At 39.0% G+C, this 20,578-nt stretch overlaps 1 protein-coding gene and 1 pseudogene across 1 annotated transcript in view; one reads left to right on the top strand and one right to left on the bottom strand.

Moving 5' to 3' along the window:
* Positions 1-546: 546 nt before the first annotated feature.
* On the bottom strand, positions 547-3,675 carry LOC103285476 (RNA N6-adenosine-methyltransferase METTL16-like; annotated as a pseudogene).
* Positions 3,676-6,959: 3,284 nt separating this feature from the next.
* Positions 6,960-20,578, top strand: part of CCDC91 (coiled-coil domain containing 91) — a 231,312-nt gene continuing 217,693 nt past the window's right edge. Inside the window, exons 1-2 of the mRNA XM_028144109.2 lie at positions 6,960-7,002; positions 9,139-9,217. Coding sequence (XP_027999910.1) covers positions 6,973-7,002; positions 9,139-9,217 — 109 coding nt within the window. The 5' untranslated portion in view covers positions 6,960-6,972. The remainder of the gene's footprint in view (positions 7,003-9,138; positions 9,218-20,578) is intronic.

Genomic DNA, 20,578 nt, shown 5'->3' with positions numbered 1-20,578 from the left:
ACTAAGCTGCCTCTCCCTGACTTCCACCACCTACCATCAGGCCAGTTCTTTTCCTAGGACTGACTCAGGGGCAGTCAATCATATGTACAGAGAAAGTCTTTAGTCTTCAAGGTGACTCTAGAAGAGGCTACAGAGCCTATCTGCCCAGGTGTACTGCCTCCATTTGGGGGATGAGAAAACATGATGCTCTGTACAGTTCTGACCCAGACCAGGTTCCAAAAATAATCCTTTTAGCCTCAGAGAAGCAGTCTAAAGCTAAGGTAATCAGTTTAAGTCAGGTTTAAATCCCTTATGAGTATTCTGATGGCTTTTTGTTGATGCTGATAACCACAGTTCTTCCTCCTGAACTACCATACTACAGTGCCCTGTAACTTAAAAAAAGGGTTAGGGGGAGGTCTGAAAATGAATTAATTTGTTTCTGTTTTTAAAGTTAGTTCCACATAATGCTACCAATAGGCCCATGGTAGAATTCCTCTTGCCATCCCACAGGCCACTCCAAAGCAAGTTGCTTTATAGAACTTTTACAACTGTGCAAGAAGTTTGGAGTTAACTGGCAACAAGCCTGAAAATTTGGTTATTTATATACCAGTAGGTACAAAGCTGGTTCATCAATTCCCTGTTCTGATCCTCAGCCCAGTGCATTTCAACCAAGGCATCATCTGCCTCCTTCTTAATGTTTATCAAACACTTGAAAAGGTAATGTCCAGCCACTCCTTGGAGGGTTCCCTTTTTCAGACACTGGGGTTGATGAGCTGCTCAGATGCCTCTTGGTCCTGGGCTCCATTGCTAGAGACTTTACAACTTTCCAAAACCTCCACGTCTCCCTTTTCCTCACTCTTTTTACCTTCTACTAGAGGCCCAGTGCACGAAATTTGTGCACTGTGGGTGGGGGCGGGGTTCCCCTCAGCCTAGCCTGCACCTTCTAGTGTTCCGGGATCCCTAAGGGGATGTCCGTGAGGGATTGGGCCTAAGCCAGCAGTCGGACATCCCTCTCACGGTCTGGGACCGCTCGCTCCTTACTGCTCGCTGCTCCTTACTGCTCTGCTCGCTGCTCCTTAGCGCTGCCACGGAGGCAGGAGAGGCTCCTGCCACTGCCGCTGCGCTTGCCAGCGGTGAGCCCGGCTTCTGGCTGAGTGGTGCTCCTGCTGTGGGAGCGCACTGACTACCAGGGGGCAGTTCCTGCATTGAGTGTCTGCCCCCTGGTGGACAGTGCGCATCATAGTGACTGGTCATTCTGGTCGTTCCACCATAACAGTCACTTAGGCTTTTATTATATAGACTAGTGGCCCGGTGCACAAAATTCGTGCATGAGGGTGTGTGTCCCTCAGCCCGGCCTGCACCCTCTCTAGTACTGCCGGTTCACAGGGATTGGGCCTAAACCAGCAGTCGGGCATTCCTTTCGCAATCTGGGACTGCTGGCTCCTAACTGCTCACCTGCCCGCCAGCCTGATCACCCCCATTGGCCCCCCCTGCTGGCCTGCTCGCCCTCACCTTCCCTCCCCACTGGCCTACTTGCCCCCAACTGCCCCCCTGCTGGCCTGCTCACCCCAAACTGCCCCCCCCAGCTGTCCTGATCACCCCCAACTGACCCCCACTGACGGCCTGCTCGCCCCCAACTGGCCCCCCTGCTGGTCTGCTCACCCTAACTGTCCCCCCCTCGCTGGCCTGATCACCCCTAATGCCGCCCCCCCACCAGTCTGATCACCCACAACTGCCCTCCCCTCTTGGCCTCTAACCGCCTCTACCTCAGCCCCTTCACCATGGCTTTGTACAGAAGAACATCCGGAAGGTCTCCTGGAAGGTCTCCCAGTCTAATTAGCATATTACCCTTTTATCTGTATAGATAGAGGCCTGGTGCACAGGTGGGGGCTGGCTGGTTTGCCCTGAAGGGTGTCCCGGATCAGGGTGGGGGTTCTCTTGGGGCATGGGGCAGCCTGGGCGAGGGGCCTGTGGTGGTTTGCAGGCCGGCCATGCCCCCATGGGGTGAGGGTCCCCACTGGGGGGGGGGCGTGGCCAGCCTGGGTGAGGGGGTGAGGGCCGTTTTCAGGCTGGACACACCCCCTTCAGTGTGGGGGTCCCTGCTGGGGTGCCTGGCCAGCCTGGGTGAGGGGCTGATGGCTATTTGTAGGCTGGCCACGCTCCCCAGCGGGGACCCTCACTCCATGGGGGTGTGGCCAGCCTGGGTAAGGGACTGAGGGCTATTTTCAGGCTGGCCACGCCCCTCCCCCCCCCCAGTGACCCAGTCCCCCAGCCCCTCCTTGAGTGGAGGCCAGGGCAGGTGGGAAGCTTGGCTTCCTCTGTTGCCAGGGGCAACCCAAACCACCTGCTTGCTCCAGCTCCATGGATGCCGCCATCTTTGTTGGGTTAATTTGCATATCACTCCTGATTGGCTGGTGGGCGTAGCAGAGGGATGGTCAATTTGCATGTTTCTCTTTTATTAGTGTAGATAGGTTCTGGGTTTCCTTCCTGGGAAAGTGAATCCTGGATTGGGCCATGGCTCTCAACAGTGGCTGACTCACCTTCCCATAGAGCAGGCCCACACAGGACACTCTGCCGGGGGCCCTGGGCCAAATCTTGGCTATTGACAGACACTTCGTGGGTGAATTTTTTTTTTCTCTTCCAAGGCTTGGATGATGTCCTCAGGAACTCCAGGAACTTCTCTCAATTGTCTCACTTGTTCTCTTTTCTTTCTCCTTAAATGAAACCAGGAGTTTTCTATGGCTGTTAGGAAAAGGCTAACTTTCACTTTTCCATACAGAACTTGTTTATGCTGGACCTTTAGATCAGTGAGAGTTTTTTTAATTCATCTCATCACAACTACTTCTTCCATTGTCTCAGAGCCCAAAGGTGATGGTTTGAGCGATAATTCTTTCATCACAGACTCCAACACTACAAATATGATGGGTTTCTTTGGCTTCTCTAATTTTCTTCGCTTACTTGGTGGTGATGTTACTGTTACATCATCATAAAAACTCCAAGCTAAGGCCCATCTCATTGTCCGACCTTGACAGAATTCAGTGTGGGTGACTTTAGGAACCCCTTGAATTCGAAGTTCTTCCTTCAGAGGAGCAAGGCTGCATTTCTTTCCCAGCATATAGCTATACTGCCACAATCTTTTTGTTAAGTTGTAAACTGTCATGGGTGATCCTTTTAACAAACTCTAATTCACTTCCTTCTGCCATGATCTCTGTGATACCTTCTGTATTTACCAAACTAGGTGGAGGTCTTCAAGGATTTTGAGAGTTTACTCCCTGGGCTTTCATCTGATTGGCAAAAGGAGGATCGCACATGCAAAAGTCATAGATTATCTCAGATTCTTCTTTAAGAGCATCCATCAGAAGTGTCTTCTGTGGTATTTTTACAGCTTTTATAAGATCAGATAAGTAATTCTGTCCCACATTTTTCTTTGCATAGTTGAAGCACATATCATCTACTTCTGTTGCAAGAAAATACCTGTCTCAGTGTCTTCCAATCCAGAGACCCTCAGCTTTACTCAATCCAGGGAATACACCTTTAATCTTTTGCAGAGATGAGGAGCTGTAAGTTGCTAGTTGCGCAGATTCTGAGAGGGAATCTTGGATTTGTCTGCGACTGTTATTTTGAGTCTCACCATTACTCAGCTTTCAGTGCTCCCATTCTGGAGCTTTTTGTGAATTCTGTAGATGTGATTCTCATTTTCTCACTGGTAGTTTAAGATACAACTTCCTCGTGGTTACTTTCAAATTTTGCAGTTTTCTCATTTCACACTCTCTTTGACCCTGCGTTATGAGGAAGCAAACAATCAAAAACAATTCTTTGCTATCTTTAAGAAAAGATTTTTGGCAAGAGACTTAAAATAAATTGCATGTTCTTAATGTGCCATTTAAAATTTGCCATTAGGTCTATTGAAATAGATCTCAAATGTTCCCACCTGAAGCATTTAATAATTATCCAATTAGATGTATCACCTTAGGAAAATTTATCCTTCCACCTTGGACATATTTTCTTCTTTCTTATGGCTCTTTTATATCTCACATTATTTGTGTTTGCATGCTCTTCTTACACTCTGCCCTTCCCCCCACACTTGACCATAACTCCTTGAAGACCTTGAGTGTTCTTCAGATTTGCCCAATAAAAATTTGTTACATTAAGTGTTGTATATATCTTGTTCTTGCAAAATATTAGCAATATATTAAATACTGAGAATAGTAAAAGAAGGAATTAATATAACAGTGCAGCAAAAGAGATTAAGTTCAGATATAAGGAAGTATGAGAATTATTAAACTTGGATATTATGAAATCTTTCAATATAGATACCTAATCATAACAAAGTATAATTTCTCTTATTTCCTGGACAGAGAAGAAAGAACTACATGATCTATCAATTTTTAATCAGGCTCATGATTCTATAATTTAGAAGACAGATATATTTGGTATTGCTACATTATATTTGTAGTGTAATGAGATATAATGTTAAGTGCTTAGAAATATTCCAAAAATTTATAAATGCACTTTAGATAAAATAATGTTTTAATATATTAGAGAGGCTAAATTCATAAAGAAGTCCATATTTGTAATTTTCCTTTTAAAAACTAAGTTTGTGTGTGTGTACTTTGTAAAATGGATTTTTACAAATCAATGCTATAATTTTCTTTCCTCCTGATCTTTCAAATGTTCTGCAGGAAACTATTTCAGGGTTTGAAACTAAATTATTCAGAGAAAGGTTATTGCTTTCAAATAATGTTTATTTTTCTAGTACTGTATTTTTAAGAAACTCATGACCCATTTGTCTTTTAAAGTGTATTAATATTTCTCTGAGAACAAAGTAGAGGAAGAGTAGCATCTGCATTTTAATATATAGAAGTTGCTGAGGTATGGAAACATCAGTGGTCACTAATATGTTCTTTTGTAGAGCTAAAATAGTACTGAGGAAACTGATGGTATTTGGTTCATTACCACAGGCAAACAAAGCTGAAATGATTGTTAGGCACGGGTATTTGTTTTTGTTTTTAAATTTTCTGGCATCTTACAAATAATTTATTGGGATATGACTTATGAAAACACATAGAAGCATTACTCTAAAAATTCCATTCTTTTGAAACCATATTATTTGGGTCCAGTGTTCATTGATGCTAAAAATATTTTTTAATTGTCTCCGGAGACTTGTGGGATACATGTGGAAAAGACAACTTGGTGTTTATAGTTTGACTTGGTTAATTCTCTGTATCCATATCACTCCACTTTCATAATTTCTTCATGAAAAAATGTAATCACATACAGATTTCTATTCGCTTGCAACACAAAATTAATGTGAATTCCATTTCAAACTAACCACCATCAAAAGTTTTGAAAGTCTGGTTTATATTTTTAAGTGCAGTATGTGGATGACTTGCTTAGTTTTGATTTTTGGAAAAGTACATCTTTAAAAATATTTTCATCAGGTTGTTAAAATGTGGGTAATGGTGACAATATTGGTATCATATTTTGGTTAATTTAATGTTCTTACTTTATATATAATGTATTTTTGTCTACATATATTTCTTTTAGTGCCATTGCCTTGTGATTTTCTCTGAAAATAATTTTCTTTTGCTTATTAAAACAAAACAGTTCTTGAGATTTTTTTACTGTTTATTTTTTGACTATTTTATTTTTGAAGGCATTAATATTAATTTCAGTGAGAAGGCAAAGCATAGATACAGATAACCATGTTTATATAGACAACTGCCTTATTACTCAGAGCAAAATATCTTAGGAAATGCCTTTAGAATTATTACTTAGTTTTAGCTATATTTTTAAATAATTGGAGAATATTTTTTTGTTTTGTTTTTTGTAGTAAGTCCATCTTGTATTATTGACTCAAGGAAACTGGAATGTTCCAAAAATGTATACACACTCTGAATAATTATTAATTCCAACGTGTTAAATCTGTAAAGAAAGAAACATCAATTGAGCTATCAGCTGTTAAATGTGTATTCATATATGTGGACATGTTTACTTTTGAAATCTAGAAAAGGAAACAAGTTATTGTTGGCCAGAGTATCACTTGCAGCTACTGATTTACAATTTTATTGTGAATTTTTTTTCATTTTAATGTATACCACCTGTTACTTGTTTTATCTTTCTAGAACTTTTAGTTCTTTCATGGTTTGTTAGATAAAAGCTTCTTTTTTTTTCTTCTTTTTTTAAAGTCCAAGTACTCACGGTTTTCTCCTTTTGTTTTTATTTATATACACTTAAGATAAAATAAAATGTGTTATCCTACTGATTGTCTCTCTTACATACCTAAAGGATAAAGAAGAGTGGAATTCTGAATATTCCCTTGTTTTTTTCTCTTCCCTGGTCTCCCATGAATACATGACTTGATTTATCTTGATCAGCCTAGTAACTTGCTCCACATTTTTCCAAAAGTGCGAAGCAGTTTCAGCTAAAAATACACATATCAAAATGCTCCAGAAGTTGTGGCCACAGCTCAAAAATGCTGATCAATTTTGAAAATCTAAATCAACCTCGGCCATGAAACCAAGGGAAGAACCTTTGTGGTGGGGGACAGATTTCCAAAAATTCACCACAGTCCTGTTCTTAGCTGGAGTTTGTGCTGATGTTGCCAGACAACTGAGGAATAGATGCAAAAAGCAGGAAGCATTATTGAATTGAGCCCTAGTGCCAATTTGGGAAAAGCAAATTAAAATGTAAAAGAATATTTTTCCACTCCTGGCATCTCAATGTAAAATGGCAAAAATACATGGTTGCTGAAAAAAGTCACAGAAATTACTAATTTTGCCAGAAAGACTAATTTTGCAAAAAAAGTCTAGTCTTTTTAAGTTAAAAATGCATGCACACATAGTTAAAGAAGTTTTTTTTTAAACCCAAATAAAATAGTCTTAATTTACAAATCAAACTATATACCTTTAAGTCAGAGAGTGTTTTGACATAATTGACTATGTGTGTGGGCTTGTTTCAGTGTTTTCTGTTATTTTCAGGTGCGCTTGAAGAATGGATGATGATGATTTTGGTGGTTTTGAGGTATGTGCTATTATTTACCTTAATTTTGCTTATGTAATTGTTTTACTTTTGTGAGATTATAATGGAATATTTATTGTTTTGAAAATGTATTATTTATCATTGGCATTCATGATCCTTTTCTTGATCATTTTGAATGTAATTTTAGAATAAAAAATGAAATCAAGGCAAATAAAAACATAGCCCCTCTGAAAGTTAAACTGATTTATTATTGAACATTTTGTTATGCCATAGGAATGGTTTAAATCAAGGTAATTAAGTGCTACTAGTAGAAACACCAGAGAAGAGGTTTTAAAAATTGTCAGCAGATGATTTTGTTGGGGTACATGTCAATTAGGAAATACTTGTGAGATGAGAGATGAATCTTGAAGATCTGTCACATATTTGCATGTTTACACCTCTAATGAGTTAATTTGGACTATTATCTACATAGCCTTTTGGTGGCTTATACAACTAATTAGTATGTTTATGTTAGAGTATTCTCTCAGGTTTGACTTAGTATTTTGTTAAGTAGAAATTATTAGCTGAAGAAGCACTGTCTTTTCCTTAATCCTTTTCAGTGAGTGTTCATTTATTGAAATATTTTGTAACCCAGTTATTTTTATGGAGCCAGTATAGTCTTGCAGGAAAATCTCTGGATTAAGAGTCAGGATGCCTGAGCTCAAGTCCTGGAACTACCTTCAAGTGAGCTTTGTGATTTTTTTTAAAGTAAGATTTTTACCTAGTTTGGAATTTGGTAAAATTAGATTGTTAAAAATAGAAAATGTAATTAATGACATTAATAGGAAATATAAGATATTAAGTCTATATTCAATGTTCTGAATATCATGTAAGAATGGTATGAATTTTTTTTTATGATGAGGGTCATTTTCTCTTCTGTCAATATGAAAATATTTAGAATATGAACATACCTATTTTCTTCATTTCTTCTAAAAGTATTTTTTGTTTAGCACATTTGTATGTTATCTATAATATTTTGGGTGTTGTTGGGTGATTGAGTCTTACTTATGTTACTGAAATGAAACATTTAAAAATTTGTTAAAATTTATTCTATTTTGAGGAAAATATATGTTTCAGATATAATATTAGTTTATTGTTTAGAAGTTGTCAGTTATTTGAAAGTTAAAATTTAGTATAGTCTCCTTTAGACCATGCTTGATTTATTATATTAGAAAAAAATAGATTCGGTGGTGTTCCTTGTAGTAAAATTTACACTTCAATGTTATAGTCAGTGGATCTATTACTTTCAATATTACATAGGTACAATTTTAGCCAACCATTCCAATTTAATTGTGGTTATTAGGGTACTTTCTTACCACATCCTATTGTAGAAATATGGAAGGTCTCTGTCCTTGGTCATATAAAACATGGTCATTTTTCATAGTTTGTAGAGAATAGTAATTCCACATCATGTGTCTCCTGTGGTAGGTTTTCCTAGTTGACTTCTCTTTGGCTGAGAACTCAATGAAGAATCTGAACTGACATTATGGTTCTTTTTTCAATAATAATTTTACTGTGACCTGGACACTTAAGACAGAAAACGCTATACTCTTACACACATCTCAACATTTTAGTAATTGTCCCATAATTTTAAAACTGTTTAATAGGAGGGCTTGTTAATTTAAAATGCCAGCTTTAGGACTCTCTAAATGTTGAATAAGCAAGTCCAGCTGGTAGATTATTAAAAAATATAGATGAATTCTAATTCTTTAGATTGATTTCTAATTAGGTCTTGTGCTAATTAATGAAAAAGATTTGGTCTCTAGACTTTTAAAGAAAAATTATCTGTTTTTGTATGTACATGGATAAATGTGGTAAATTAGTTTAAAGTACATAGATATGACGTTCACACGTGGAAATGTAAATAAGGATATATAAAATAAAAAATTTATTGCCAGGAGATATATTTGAGTAAGTAAGGAAAATTTTTACTTAAAGATAATGTAACATGAATACTGGGGGTAGCGAGTATTGGGGGCTGGTAGTAATGAAGACTGAAAAGCAATTGAGTGTTCAGAGGGAATTTGAAAATGAGTGGTACATTACAGAGACTATGCTTGTAGAACCGGGAAGCTTGATTGCTTAAATAGCACTTCTATTTTCCAGGTATTCTAAAGTAATTTTGCCTTTGTTTTCTAGGCTGCTGAGGTTTTTGATGGTGGAAGCGGTGAAACCCAAACTACATCTCCTGCTATTCCTTGGGCTGCTTTTCCTACAGGTATTAGTATACAGTAACTCAGAGTTTTTTCTTCTTATTTAATACTAGAGGCCCGGTGCACGGCATTCGTGCACTGGGGAAAGTCCCTCAGCCTGGCCTGCGCTCTCTCGCAGTCTGGGACCCCTCGTGGGATGTCTGACTGCCTACTTAGGCCCGCTCCCTGCAGTTGGACATCCCTCGAGGGGTCCTTAGCGCTGCTGCAGAGGCAGGAAAGGCTCCCGCTGTTGCTGCTGAGCTCACCAGCCCTGAGCCTGGCTTCTGGCTGAATGGCGCTCCCCCTGTGGGAGCACACTGACCACCAGGGGCCAGCTTCTGCGTTGAGCATCTGCCCCCTGGTGGTCAATGTGCGTCATTGTGACTGGTCTTTCCACCATTCAGTTGATTTGCATATTAGGGTTTTATTGTATAGGATTTTTGCCTTTTCTTTGGAAACTTCTTTCTACCTTTGCACTTGGCCTTCAGTGATCTGAAATTGGAATGACCCAGATTTAATCTAGGATTTTTCATAGCAAATTATGAATTGCTGCAATGGTGGCCTGAGACATGATTTAAAAAATAATAACATGAGCATTAAATGAAATTAAATTACTATTTACATTTCCTAATTTGTCCTAGTTTTAGGAAGGTAAGGTGCAAATAATTTTCTTAAGTTTTCTAGTTCATTAATTAAAGACTCCTTTTTATTGTGGTGAAATACATGTAATGTAAAATTTATCATATTAACTATTTTAAGTGTACAGTTCACTATTGTTAACATACTCACATTGTTGTTCAACCAATCTGTAGAAATGTTTTATCTTGGAAAACTGAAAGTATAGTCATGAAACAATAACTACTTATATTCTCTTTCTCTCAGTCCCTAGCAGCTACCATTCTACTTTCTATCTCTGTGAATATGACTGTCCTACATATACATATCTTATATAAATAGAATCATACAGTATTTGTCTTTTTGTGGCTGATTTATGTCACTTAGCGTAATGTCCTCAAGGTTCATTTGTATTGTAGCATGTGTCAGAATTACCCCTCTTTTTAAGCTTGAATAATATTACAGTATATGTATAGTAAACATTTTTTTATCCATTCATTTTGTTGATGGACTTTTGCTTCCTTTGACTATTTAAATATTGCTGTTATGAACATGGGTGGACTACTTTGTGTTTTTAAAATATCGTTTTAGCCTGGCCAGTATGGCTTAGTGATTGAGCATTGACTATGAACCAGAAGGTCACTGTTTGATTCCCGGTCAGGGCACAACAGGCCAGGTTGTAGGCTTGATCCCCAGTCGGGGGCATGCAGGAAACAGTCAGTTGATGATTCTTTCTCATCATTGATGTTTCTATCTATCCTTCCCTCTCCCTTCCTCTCTCTTAAATCAATAATAAAAGTTTAAAAAAACATAAAATATCATTTTATTGGATCCATGATGGTGGTAGAGTAAGTGGAAATTATACTCACCTCCTTCCAGCATCAAATTCAGATTACTACTAAATTATAGAACAATTAACCTGAATAACCAACTGAAGACTAGCTGAACAAAAGTCTTATAACTAAGGGCATACAGAAGAAGCCACATCGAGACTGATAGGAAGGGCGGAGACACGAAAAGGGCTTGCCCTGCATCCATGTGCAGTGGTTGAGAATCTGGAGGGATGTCTCAGCTGCAGAGCACCCCCTCAGTAGTGAGGAGTCTCCACTTCATGCCAGGCTCCCCAACCCAGATCACCAGAGCCAGGAAGATGATCCCACATAGCATCTGGCTGTGAAAATCAATGGGGATTCTGTTCACCAAGGAGAGACAGGAGTGTGCTAGGAACCTAGGCAGCTTCTTAAAGGGCCAGCACACAAATCGCCTTTGTGGGTACTTATCTGGGACTCTGGTGAAGGTACAGTCTCAGAGGAGACTAGAGTCTTACAAGGAGAGATTGGTTGTGTGGCTTTGGGGAGAGAGCTGAAGAAATAGCCACCATTGTCCTTGTGCTGAGTCTCTCTCCCACACCACCTACAGATGCCATTATTCCTGGGTCAGCACTCCCCTGCATATGGTATTGGCCTGGGTAGATCCACTAGCCCCAACCTCCCAACTCCCTGTGTCCCTGCCTTGGCAAGCTTGTGTCCTGTGTAGAAATCAACTAGCTGCGAGCAGGATGGGCTTGCTGTAGTCATTTTTGGAAGGATCTCAAGGAGGTCCAGGCAGATTCAGGGGGTTATAGAAATGCACAGGAAGAAATCAAGTTGTGTGGCTCTGGGACAAGCACCATTTTTTTTCTATCCTGCATGCCCCAACTAGTGCCACTGTTTCTGTGCAGAGCCCTGCCTGCATACAGCCAAATCTCAATCTGTTTTATCTTGATGAACTTTATTGGCCTCACCCTGATGACTCCCCAAAACCGCGCTCCACCATGAAGGTCTGCAGGCCCAAGTTGGGTGGTGGCTGGCCTTGGTGTACTCTGAGGCTTTTGCTGAGTGCGCACAGACTCAGTACTTTCACTGAGTTTGAATCTGTATCAACCTGGTGAACAATACTTGCCCCTAGCTTGTGACCTGGAACGTGCCTCATGCCAATTGTGTACTGATATGGGATTGTTAATGGCTGAGTCAAACAGGCAGCTGTCAGATGGAGCCAGATCTTGGGGTACCTTGGGCCTTTTGCTAACCTGCCCCAGGCTCATTAATGGTGTACACTGGACTTGGTATACATCTTGTCCCCTCCCACACTCACCCAGGCCCAAAACAGGCAGCCAACAACCATGGATTGCTTTGTGGCTCCTAACAGGTATACCCCAGGGCCAGTCATAGGCAGTATCTGACATTGACCTGCACTGGAGTCTCTCCCAAGAGATCTGAGAATCAACATACCAAGTGGCTGGCTTGAGACCTCATCAGAGCATGACTTGATTAGCTGCACAAGTGGCACACCCAAAGGGAGATCTCAGCAGACATCAGAACCTGCTAGGGAGAATTTCATGTTTGGGGGTAACCTCCCTGCACAGCAGCTTGTACACTGTAGTTGTTTAAGGTCAGTCCTCATAGTCAGCCAACATAAGGGTCAACCCCATCACAAATGGGCCAACAATAATCAAGACTAAACTACAACAGGTGGGCTCATGTAACCTCCACAAGGGACATTTTCTTGTAATTGATTTCTAGTTTGATACCATTACGCTTACATGATCAGGGAGACTGCTCCACTGAGCCCTACAGGATATACTACATAAGGCCACCTGACCAAGACTAGGAGTCATGCCGAAACCGGTTTGGCTCAGTGGATAGAGCGTCGGTCTGCGGACTGGAAGGTCCCAGGTTCGATTCCGGTCAAGGGCATGTACATTGGTTGCAGGCACATCTCCTGGTGGGGGATGTGCAGCAGGCAGCTGGTCGATGTCTCTCTCTCATCGATGTTTCTGGCTCTCTATCCCTCTCCCTTCCTCTCTGTGAAAAATCAATAAAATATATTAAAAAAAAAAAAGACTAGGAGTCATAACAGGTCTACTTAATATACAGAAGAAACACATAGAGGTGGCCAAAATGGGGAGACAAAGAAATATGTCCCAAATGAAAAAAATAGGAGAAATCCACAGAAAAAGAACTAAACTAAATGGAGGCAATCAATCTACCAGAGACAGAGTTCAAAATAATAGTTTTAAGAATGCTCAAGGAACTTAGAACTTCAACAACATAAAAAGGACATAGAAACCATAAAAAAGAACTATTCAGAAATGAAGAATATAATATTTGAAGTGAAGCATACACTAGAAGGAATTAACAGATTAGATGAAGCACAGGCTTGAATCAGCAAATTGAAATACAAGGTAGCAAAAAGCACCTAATCAGAGCAGCAAAAATAAAAAAAGAATTTAAAATAATGAGGATTGTTTAAGAGACCTCTGGGACAATATCAAGCATAATAGGAGTACCAGAGGAAGAGAGAGAGCAAGGTATCGAGACCCTATTTGAAGAAATAATGACTGAAAACTTCCCTAACCTGGTGAAGGAAAAAAACACACATGTCCAGGAAGTGCAGAGTCCCAAACAAGACGAACCCAAAGAGGCCCACACCAAGACACATCATAACTAAAATGGCAGTGGTTAAAGACAAAGTGAGGATCTTAAAAGGAACAAGAGAAAAATAGTTAACTCTAAGGGAGTTCCAGTAAGACTTTCAGCTAATTTTTTAAAAGACACATTTCAGGCCAAAAGAGATTAGCATGAAATATTCAAAGTGATGAAAACAAGGACCTACAAACAAGATTACTCTACCCAGCAAGGCTATCATTTAAAATTGAAGGAGAAATAAAGAGCTTTCCAGACCAAAATAAGTAAGTAAATAAATAAGTAAATGCTAATGGCATTTATCACCACCAAATCAGTATTACAGGAAATGTTAAAGGGACTTTTTTAAGAAGAAAAAAAATGGGGAACATAAATATGTAAAACAAAATGACCATACATACATACCACTAATCATACACAAAAATTCTGATGTAGCAATACTGTCAGACAAAATAGACTATAATACAAAGGCTATATAATAAGAGACAATGAAGGACATTACATAATGATAATGTGATCATTCCAAACAAAAGGATATAACACTTGTAAGCATTTCTGCACCCATAGTAGGAGCACCTAAATATATAAAGCAAATATTAATGGACATAATGGGAGAGATCGACAGTAATATAATCATAGTAAGGTACTTTATCACCACATTGGCATCAGTGGATAGATCTTCCAGACAAAATCAACAAGGAAACAGTGGCCTCAAATCACACCGTAGACCAGATGGATTTAATTGATATTTTCAGAGCATTTCACCCCAAAGTAGCAGAATATACATTCTTTTCAAGTGCAAATGGAGCATTTTCCAGGATACACTACAGGTTATGCCACAAAATAAGTCTCAATAAATTTGAGGATTGAAATCATATCCAGCAACTTTTTTGACCATAAAGGTATGAAACTAGAAATTAATTATAAGAAAAAAAGTGAGAAACACACAAACACATGGACATTTAATAACATGCTACTCAATAGTGATGGGTTAACATGAGATCAATGAAGAAATTAAAAGATACCTTGAAACAGTTGAAAATGAAAACACAACCCTAAATTAGTGGTATACAGCGAAAGCAGTCTTAAGAGGAAAATTTGTAACAATGTAGGCCTACCTCAAGAAATAAGGAAAATATCAAGTAAATAATCTTACCTTACACCTAAAAGAACTAGAAGAAGAACAAGCAAAGCCTAGAGAGAATAGAAGGAAGAAAATAATAAGAATCAGAGCAGAAATAAATGAAATAGAGTCTAAAAAACAATACAAATGGTCAATGAAACCAAGAGCTGGTTCTTTGAAAAGATAAACATAATTGATTAACCTTTAGCCAGATTCATCAAGAAAAAAGAGAGGGCCCAAATAAATAAAATTAGAAATGAAAGAGAAGTAACAACTGACACCACAGAAATACAAAAACTTAAAATACTGCTAACAACTATATGCAACAAATAGGATAATCTGGAAGAAATAGATACAATTTTTTAGACATGCAATCTTCCAAGACTGAATTAAGAATAAACAAAAATCTGAACAAACCAATTATAAATAATGAAATTGAAGTAGTAATCAAAAATTCCCAACAAAGAAAAGTCATGGATTGGATGATTTTATAGGTAACTTTTGCCAAACATTCAAAGAAGATATAACACCTATCCTTCTCAAACTATTCTAGAAAATTCAAGAGAAGGGAAGATTCCCAGGTTCATTTTAGGAGGCCAGCATTATCCTAATTTCAAAACTAGAAAAGGACACTACAAAGAAATAAAATTATAAGCCAACTTCCTGATCACCATAGATAAAAAAATTCTCAAAATATTAGGAAACCAAATTCAACAACACATGAAAAAGATTATACATTGTGATCAAATGAGATTTATTTCTGGGATAAAAGGTTGGTACTATGTCCTCAAGTCAATTAATGTGATGCACCACATAAAAAATGAAGGATAAAAACCATATGATCAACCCTGGCCAGTTTTGCTTAGTGGTTAATAAAGCATTGGCCCACTGACTGAAGGGTCATGGATTCCATTGTGGTCAAGGGTACTCAGGCTCGGTTCCTCACCCTGGTCAGGGCACATGTGGGAGGCAACTAGTCAATGTGTCTCTCTCAACTGATGTTTCTCTCTCTGTCTCTCCCCCTCCCTTCCACTCTTTCTAAATATCAATGGAAAAAATATCCTAGGCTGAGGATTAACAACAACAAAATTATATGATCACATCAATAGAAGCAGAAAAAGCATTTGATAATCCAGCACTCGTTTATGACGAAAACTCTCAGTAAAGTGAGAATAAAGTAATGACACTTCAAAATAATAAAGGCCATCTATGACAAATGCACAGCTGACATGTTATCAGTATGTCTCCCATTTCTACATGCCTTAGAGGGCAAAGACTATGTTTTGAATCTTTTTGAATCCTAAGTACCTAGCTTTGTGCCTTGTTCATAAACAATGCACAGGTTTTTTTTTTTTTTTATTGTTAATAAAACAAATTTTACTTTAAAGTAATTTTTTAATTTAATTCTTTGGGGGCAAGTAGTCTTTCAATTACAAGTTAGAGAAAGGCAAACCTAAATGTTACGTAAGAAATATAATTTTGGAAAGCTTAGAGAATTACTCAAAGATGGCTAAGAAGCTATTTTTTTCTAGGTCTCAGTTATCTTTCATGGTCATTCCCAATTTAGACAACTGAACTGGAAATAATTATATTTTCCTGGTTGTTGTTTTTTCTTTTTCTTTTGTGTATGTGTGTGTTTAGTATCTTCCCTGGTCCTACTGTGTGCCACCTAGGAATAGTATAGGACAGTAGAGGTTAGACTAAAGTTTCATTCAAAGTATTGGGGTCTAAAAGCAATAATATTAGTATCTATATCTTTTGCCTCTTCTTTTTTTCTGTTTATTTTTCTAAACATTTTTTTAAAGGAAAATTATTCCAGATTTTGCATAGTGTTTATATCAGTAAGTTTTTAAGTTGATTCCTCATGGGACTATCTATCTATCTATCTATCTATCTATCTATATCTATCTATCTATCTATCATCTATCTATCTATCTATCTATCATCTATCTATCTATCTATCTATCTATCTATCATCTATCTATCTATCTATCTATCTATCTAAAATAGAGGAATATGCAAATTATCCAGGACACCGTCACATCACGGCCGTTCACAGGGCGGTTCACAGGGCCGCGGGGCCGCAGGGTGGGATTCTGGGTCTGGCGCGATTTCGTCTTGCCCAGGCAGATGCCCCCGTGGCCCCTCAGCTGAATCCCGACGCCGACCTGGGGTTTACTAAACTTTACTGGAGCTGTTCCCCGCCCCCAGCCCCTGCCCCAGGACCACGCTGCCTGCAGCAGGGTTCCCTTGGCAGCCTCCTGACAGGTGGTCGGCTGGGGAGAGCAGAGTGGGGTGGGGGCTGCAGGGAGCCACAGAGGGGTGGGGCGGCTGGAGCCATGTTCCTGGGGGTCTGAGGAGAGTGCCTGACAGGAGCCTGGACTGCAAAGAAGGAAGAGGAAGCGGCCACGGGGAGCTCTTCAAATCTCTGCACACCCAGGGGGAAGGGGAGGCTGACCAGACACGATGACCCGTCAGCGCCCCTGAGACACCCACCTCTCGCGGGAGCGGCGTGGCTCGCTCCCGCCTTCCATGGAAGCGGTGCGGCTCCCTTCCACCTCCTACAGAAGCGGTGTGGCTCCCTCCCACCAGCTCCTGCGGAAGCAGCGTGGCTCCTGCTGGCTCTCTCAGGCATGCTGCGGCTCTCGCCGAAGCGGTGGGTGGCCTACTGTGCGCAATATTGCGCACTGGGCCTCTAGTACTTTTTATAAAAAAGAATTTTTTTTGCTAAGAAATTTCTTGTTTTTTTACATCATCCTATCTAATAAGAGAGTAATATGCAAATTGACCATCACTCCAACACACAAGATGGCTGCCCCCATGTGGTCAAAGATGGCTGCCCCCATGTGGACACAAGATGGCTGCCACAAGATGGCCAGCAGGGGAGGGCAGTTGGGGGGACCAGGCCTGCAGGGGAGGGCAGTTAGGGGGTCAACCAGACTGTCAGGGGAGCAGTTAGGCATAAATCAGGCTGTCAGGGGAGTGGTTAGGGGGTGACCAGGCTGGCAGGCAGAAGCAGTTAGGGGCAATCAGGAAGGCAGGCAGGCGAGCAGTTGGGAGCCAGCAGTCCTGGATTGTTAGAGGGATGTCCGACTGCCTGTTTAGGCCCAATTCCTATAGGATCGGGCCTAAACGGGCAGTCGGACATCTGGCTGAGGGACAACCCCTCCCCCCCCTGCACGAATGTCTAGTTTTAAAATAATTTGCTATCTTTTCTTATAAATTTTCAAAAGACTGTTAAAGCTATCCTTTTTAGGAAACTAACGTCAAAATGAATGTCTATCTTCTAATATAACACATGTGTATGTATATATAAATGCAAAGATATACACGATGTAGACATACATAGGTAGATAGCTGTTAGGATTTCTTGCCTTTTTTCCACTTTGGCCTTCCAATGCAAGTTCTCTTTCCTACCATACCCTCTGGAAGGAAGGAGTTTATCTTTACTAGACCTTTCAGATTCTAGGAGCATTACACAATTAGTCTTAGTTTAGTTTCACTATGCTTTTGATTCTTTTCTGGTTGCAGCAGACCCAATGTTTCTGAATCCATGAGATTTATTTAAATTAATTTTAGAGTGTTTATTCATTTATTCACAAATTCATTCATTATCCTGTTTTTAAAGTATACTGTGTATCAGACACTAAGTGCCATGTGATGTGGACCTCATTCCATTTTCAGTGATGCCATATGAAAATTGTCATTATAAATTACAGGATGTTTCACAAAATTTATTGTTAATGTTGGCAAGCACTTTTATCAATAACTTTAGCTTCAAATCTTTCATGAAAAAATGAGGCCAGAAAGTTTTGTCCTGTTACCATCGTGTACAATGTGGGTGGTGCTGTTTTAGAGGCAAATGACTGTTCACTTTTTACTTTTAACTGGATAAATATAAATTGTCTAGAAAGCGAGGTGGGAGGCAAAACCTTGAATACTGTCCTTTCCAATATGTTTCTAAGTTACTTGTAGCACTACACAGACCACATTAGAATGCATTGACCATCAAAGGGAAAAAGAAGTGGTCCAGATAGATACTTTAATCCAAATTAGCTTATTCAAAACGGCTTATACACAAGGCAAACTAAACTGTCTGTCACAAGCCGACCCTTTAGAAGGAATAATGGGAATTGGACCAGCAGATGTTGAATCAAATAACTTAGATGTGGTTCACTTTGCATCTGGAGCTATTTGCATACAAAGCCAACAGGAAAGTTCAAACATTTTTCTCAAGACATTGGCAGAGAGAAACCTGGAAAACAGATGCCTTTTTGATTTCATGGTTCAGTTTTTCCATCCTCCATTCTCCTGGCCAGGAAAACCTAGGACAACAAATCGGTCATTTTATTAATATCCCATTACTCTCCTTGCTAACCCTGTTTTTCCAGTCGAATCTATGTTACACATCTACAAGAGTTCAGAACCTGAGTCCACATTTTTTTGTTTGAGAAAAACTTGTGATTTTTCTCAGATTAATCTGAAAAATAACTGAATAAAAATAAAATAACTGAATTTTACTTTAATCTATATTTGAGGTAAAAATTTAAGGTGACATTACATATTTACATAAATGTATTATAATAGGCAGCATATACTATGCCATTTAAAATTTTTCCATCACATCTATTTTGTGTCTATATGAGACATTTTGCCAGGACATAAAGTGGATTTCCACTGTAGTGAAATAATTTTGTAATATTTTTACACCGATTATTTGAATGGCAGATTGTGGCAGATAGCTTCTTTTTGTTATCTTTTCTTTTCTTTTTTTTTTTTTTTTTTTTTTTTGTTTTGTTTTAACTCCCAGGTTACAACTCACCTTTGTTTTATCTGGAGCCAGTTTTTTAATGTTAAGGTGATGGCTTCTATAAAGCTGTGAGTTATTAGTGTATATGTAAGTATTGGTTTTTATGTTGATTCTTAGTAATATATGTTAGTTCCTATCTTCATTAATGAGTGTCTGTAATATGAGTAGCTATCACTGGGTGAATCATAGTACCTGATTTTAACTGCATGGTCCAACTGTCACAATAGTAACCTAATATATTACATTTGCTCTAAAAGCATAATTATAAACATAGAACACAAATATTAATGTGAAGAACTATAATACTGAAGAAAAACTTGGTTCTTTTAAATATTTTAATTATCAGTTACGGTTTAAACTGATTTTTTTGCAGTATTTCATGATACAGTCTTTTTTAAAATTCTTTATTGTTTAAAGTATTACATATAGTATTACATATGTCTCCTTTTATCCCCATTGACTCCTCCCCAGCCATCCTAACCCCCCCAACACATGCCCTCACGCCCATAGTGTCGAGTCAATTGGTTATGTTTATATGCATGCATATAAGTCCTTTGGTTGATCTCTTACCCGCCCCTTCCCCAACTTTCCCCTGCCTTCCCTCTGAAGTTTGACAGTCTCTTTGATGCTTCTATGTCTCTGGCTCTATTTTTGTTCATCAGTTTATGTTGTTCATTAAATTCCACAAATGAGTGAGATCACGTGATATTTATCTTTCTCCGGCTGGCTTATTTCACTTACCACAATGCTCTCCATGTCCATCCATGCTGTTGCAAATAGTAAGAGTTCTTTCTTTTTTACAGCAGCGTAGTATTCCACTGCGTAGATGTACCACAGTTTTTTAATCCACTCATCTGTTGATGGGCACTTAGGCTGTTGAAACTAGACCACCAACTTACACTAAACACAAAAATAAACTCAAAATGGATAAAGGACTTAAACTTAAGATGGAAAAACATAAAAATCTTAGAAGAATCCATAGGCAGCAAAATATCAGACATATGCTGTAGCAATATCTTTACCTATACAGCTCCTAGGACAATGGAAACTAAGGAGAAAATAAACAAATGGGACTACATCAAAACAAAAGGCTCTGCACAGCAAAAGAAACCATCAACAGAACAACAAGAAAGTCCACTGCATGGGAGAACATATTTGCCAATGTTATATCCAATAAGGTCCTAATCTCCTAAATTTACAGGGAACTCATACATCTTAACAAAAGGAAGATAAACAATCCAATCAAAAAATGGGCAAAGGACTTTAAATAGACACTTTTCGAAATAGGACATACAGAAGGTTGAAAGACATATGAAAACATGCTCAAAGTCACTAATCATCCAAGCGATGCAAATCGAAAGACAATAAGATACCA

This window comes from Eptesicus fuscus, chromosome 7, assembly GCF_027574615.1.
Source record: "Eptesicus fuscus isolate TK198812 chromosome 7, DD_ASM_mEF_20220401, whole genome shotgun sequence".
NCBI lineage: Eukaryota > Metazoa > Chordata > Mammalia > Chiroptera > Vespertilionidae > Eptesicus > Eptesicus fuscus.
The sequence above is the reverse complement of the archived record's forward strand: the minus strand, read 5'-3'. Positions and strand labels throughout refer to the sequence as shown.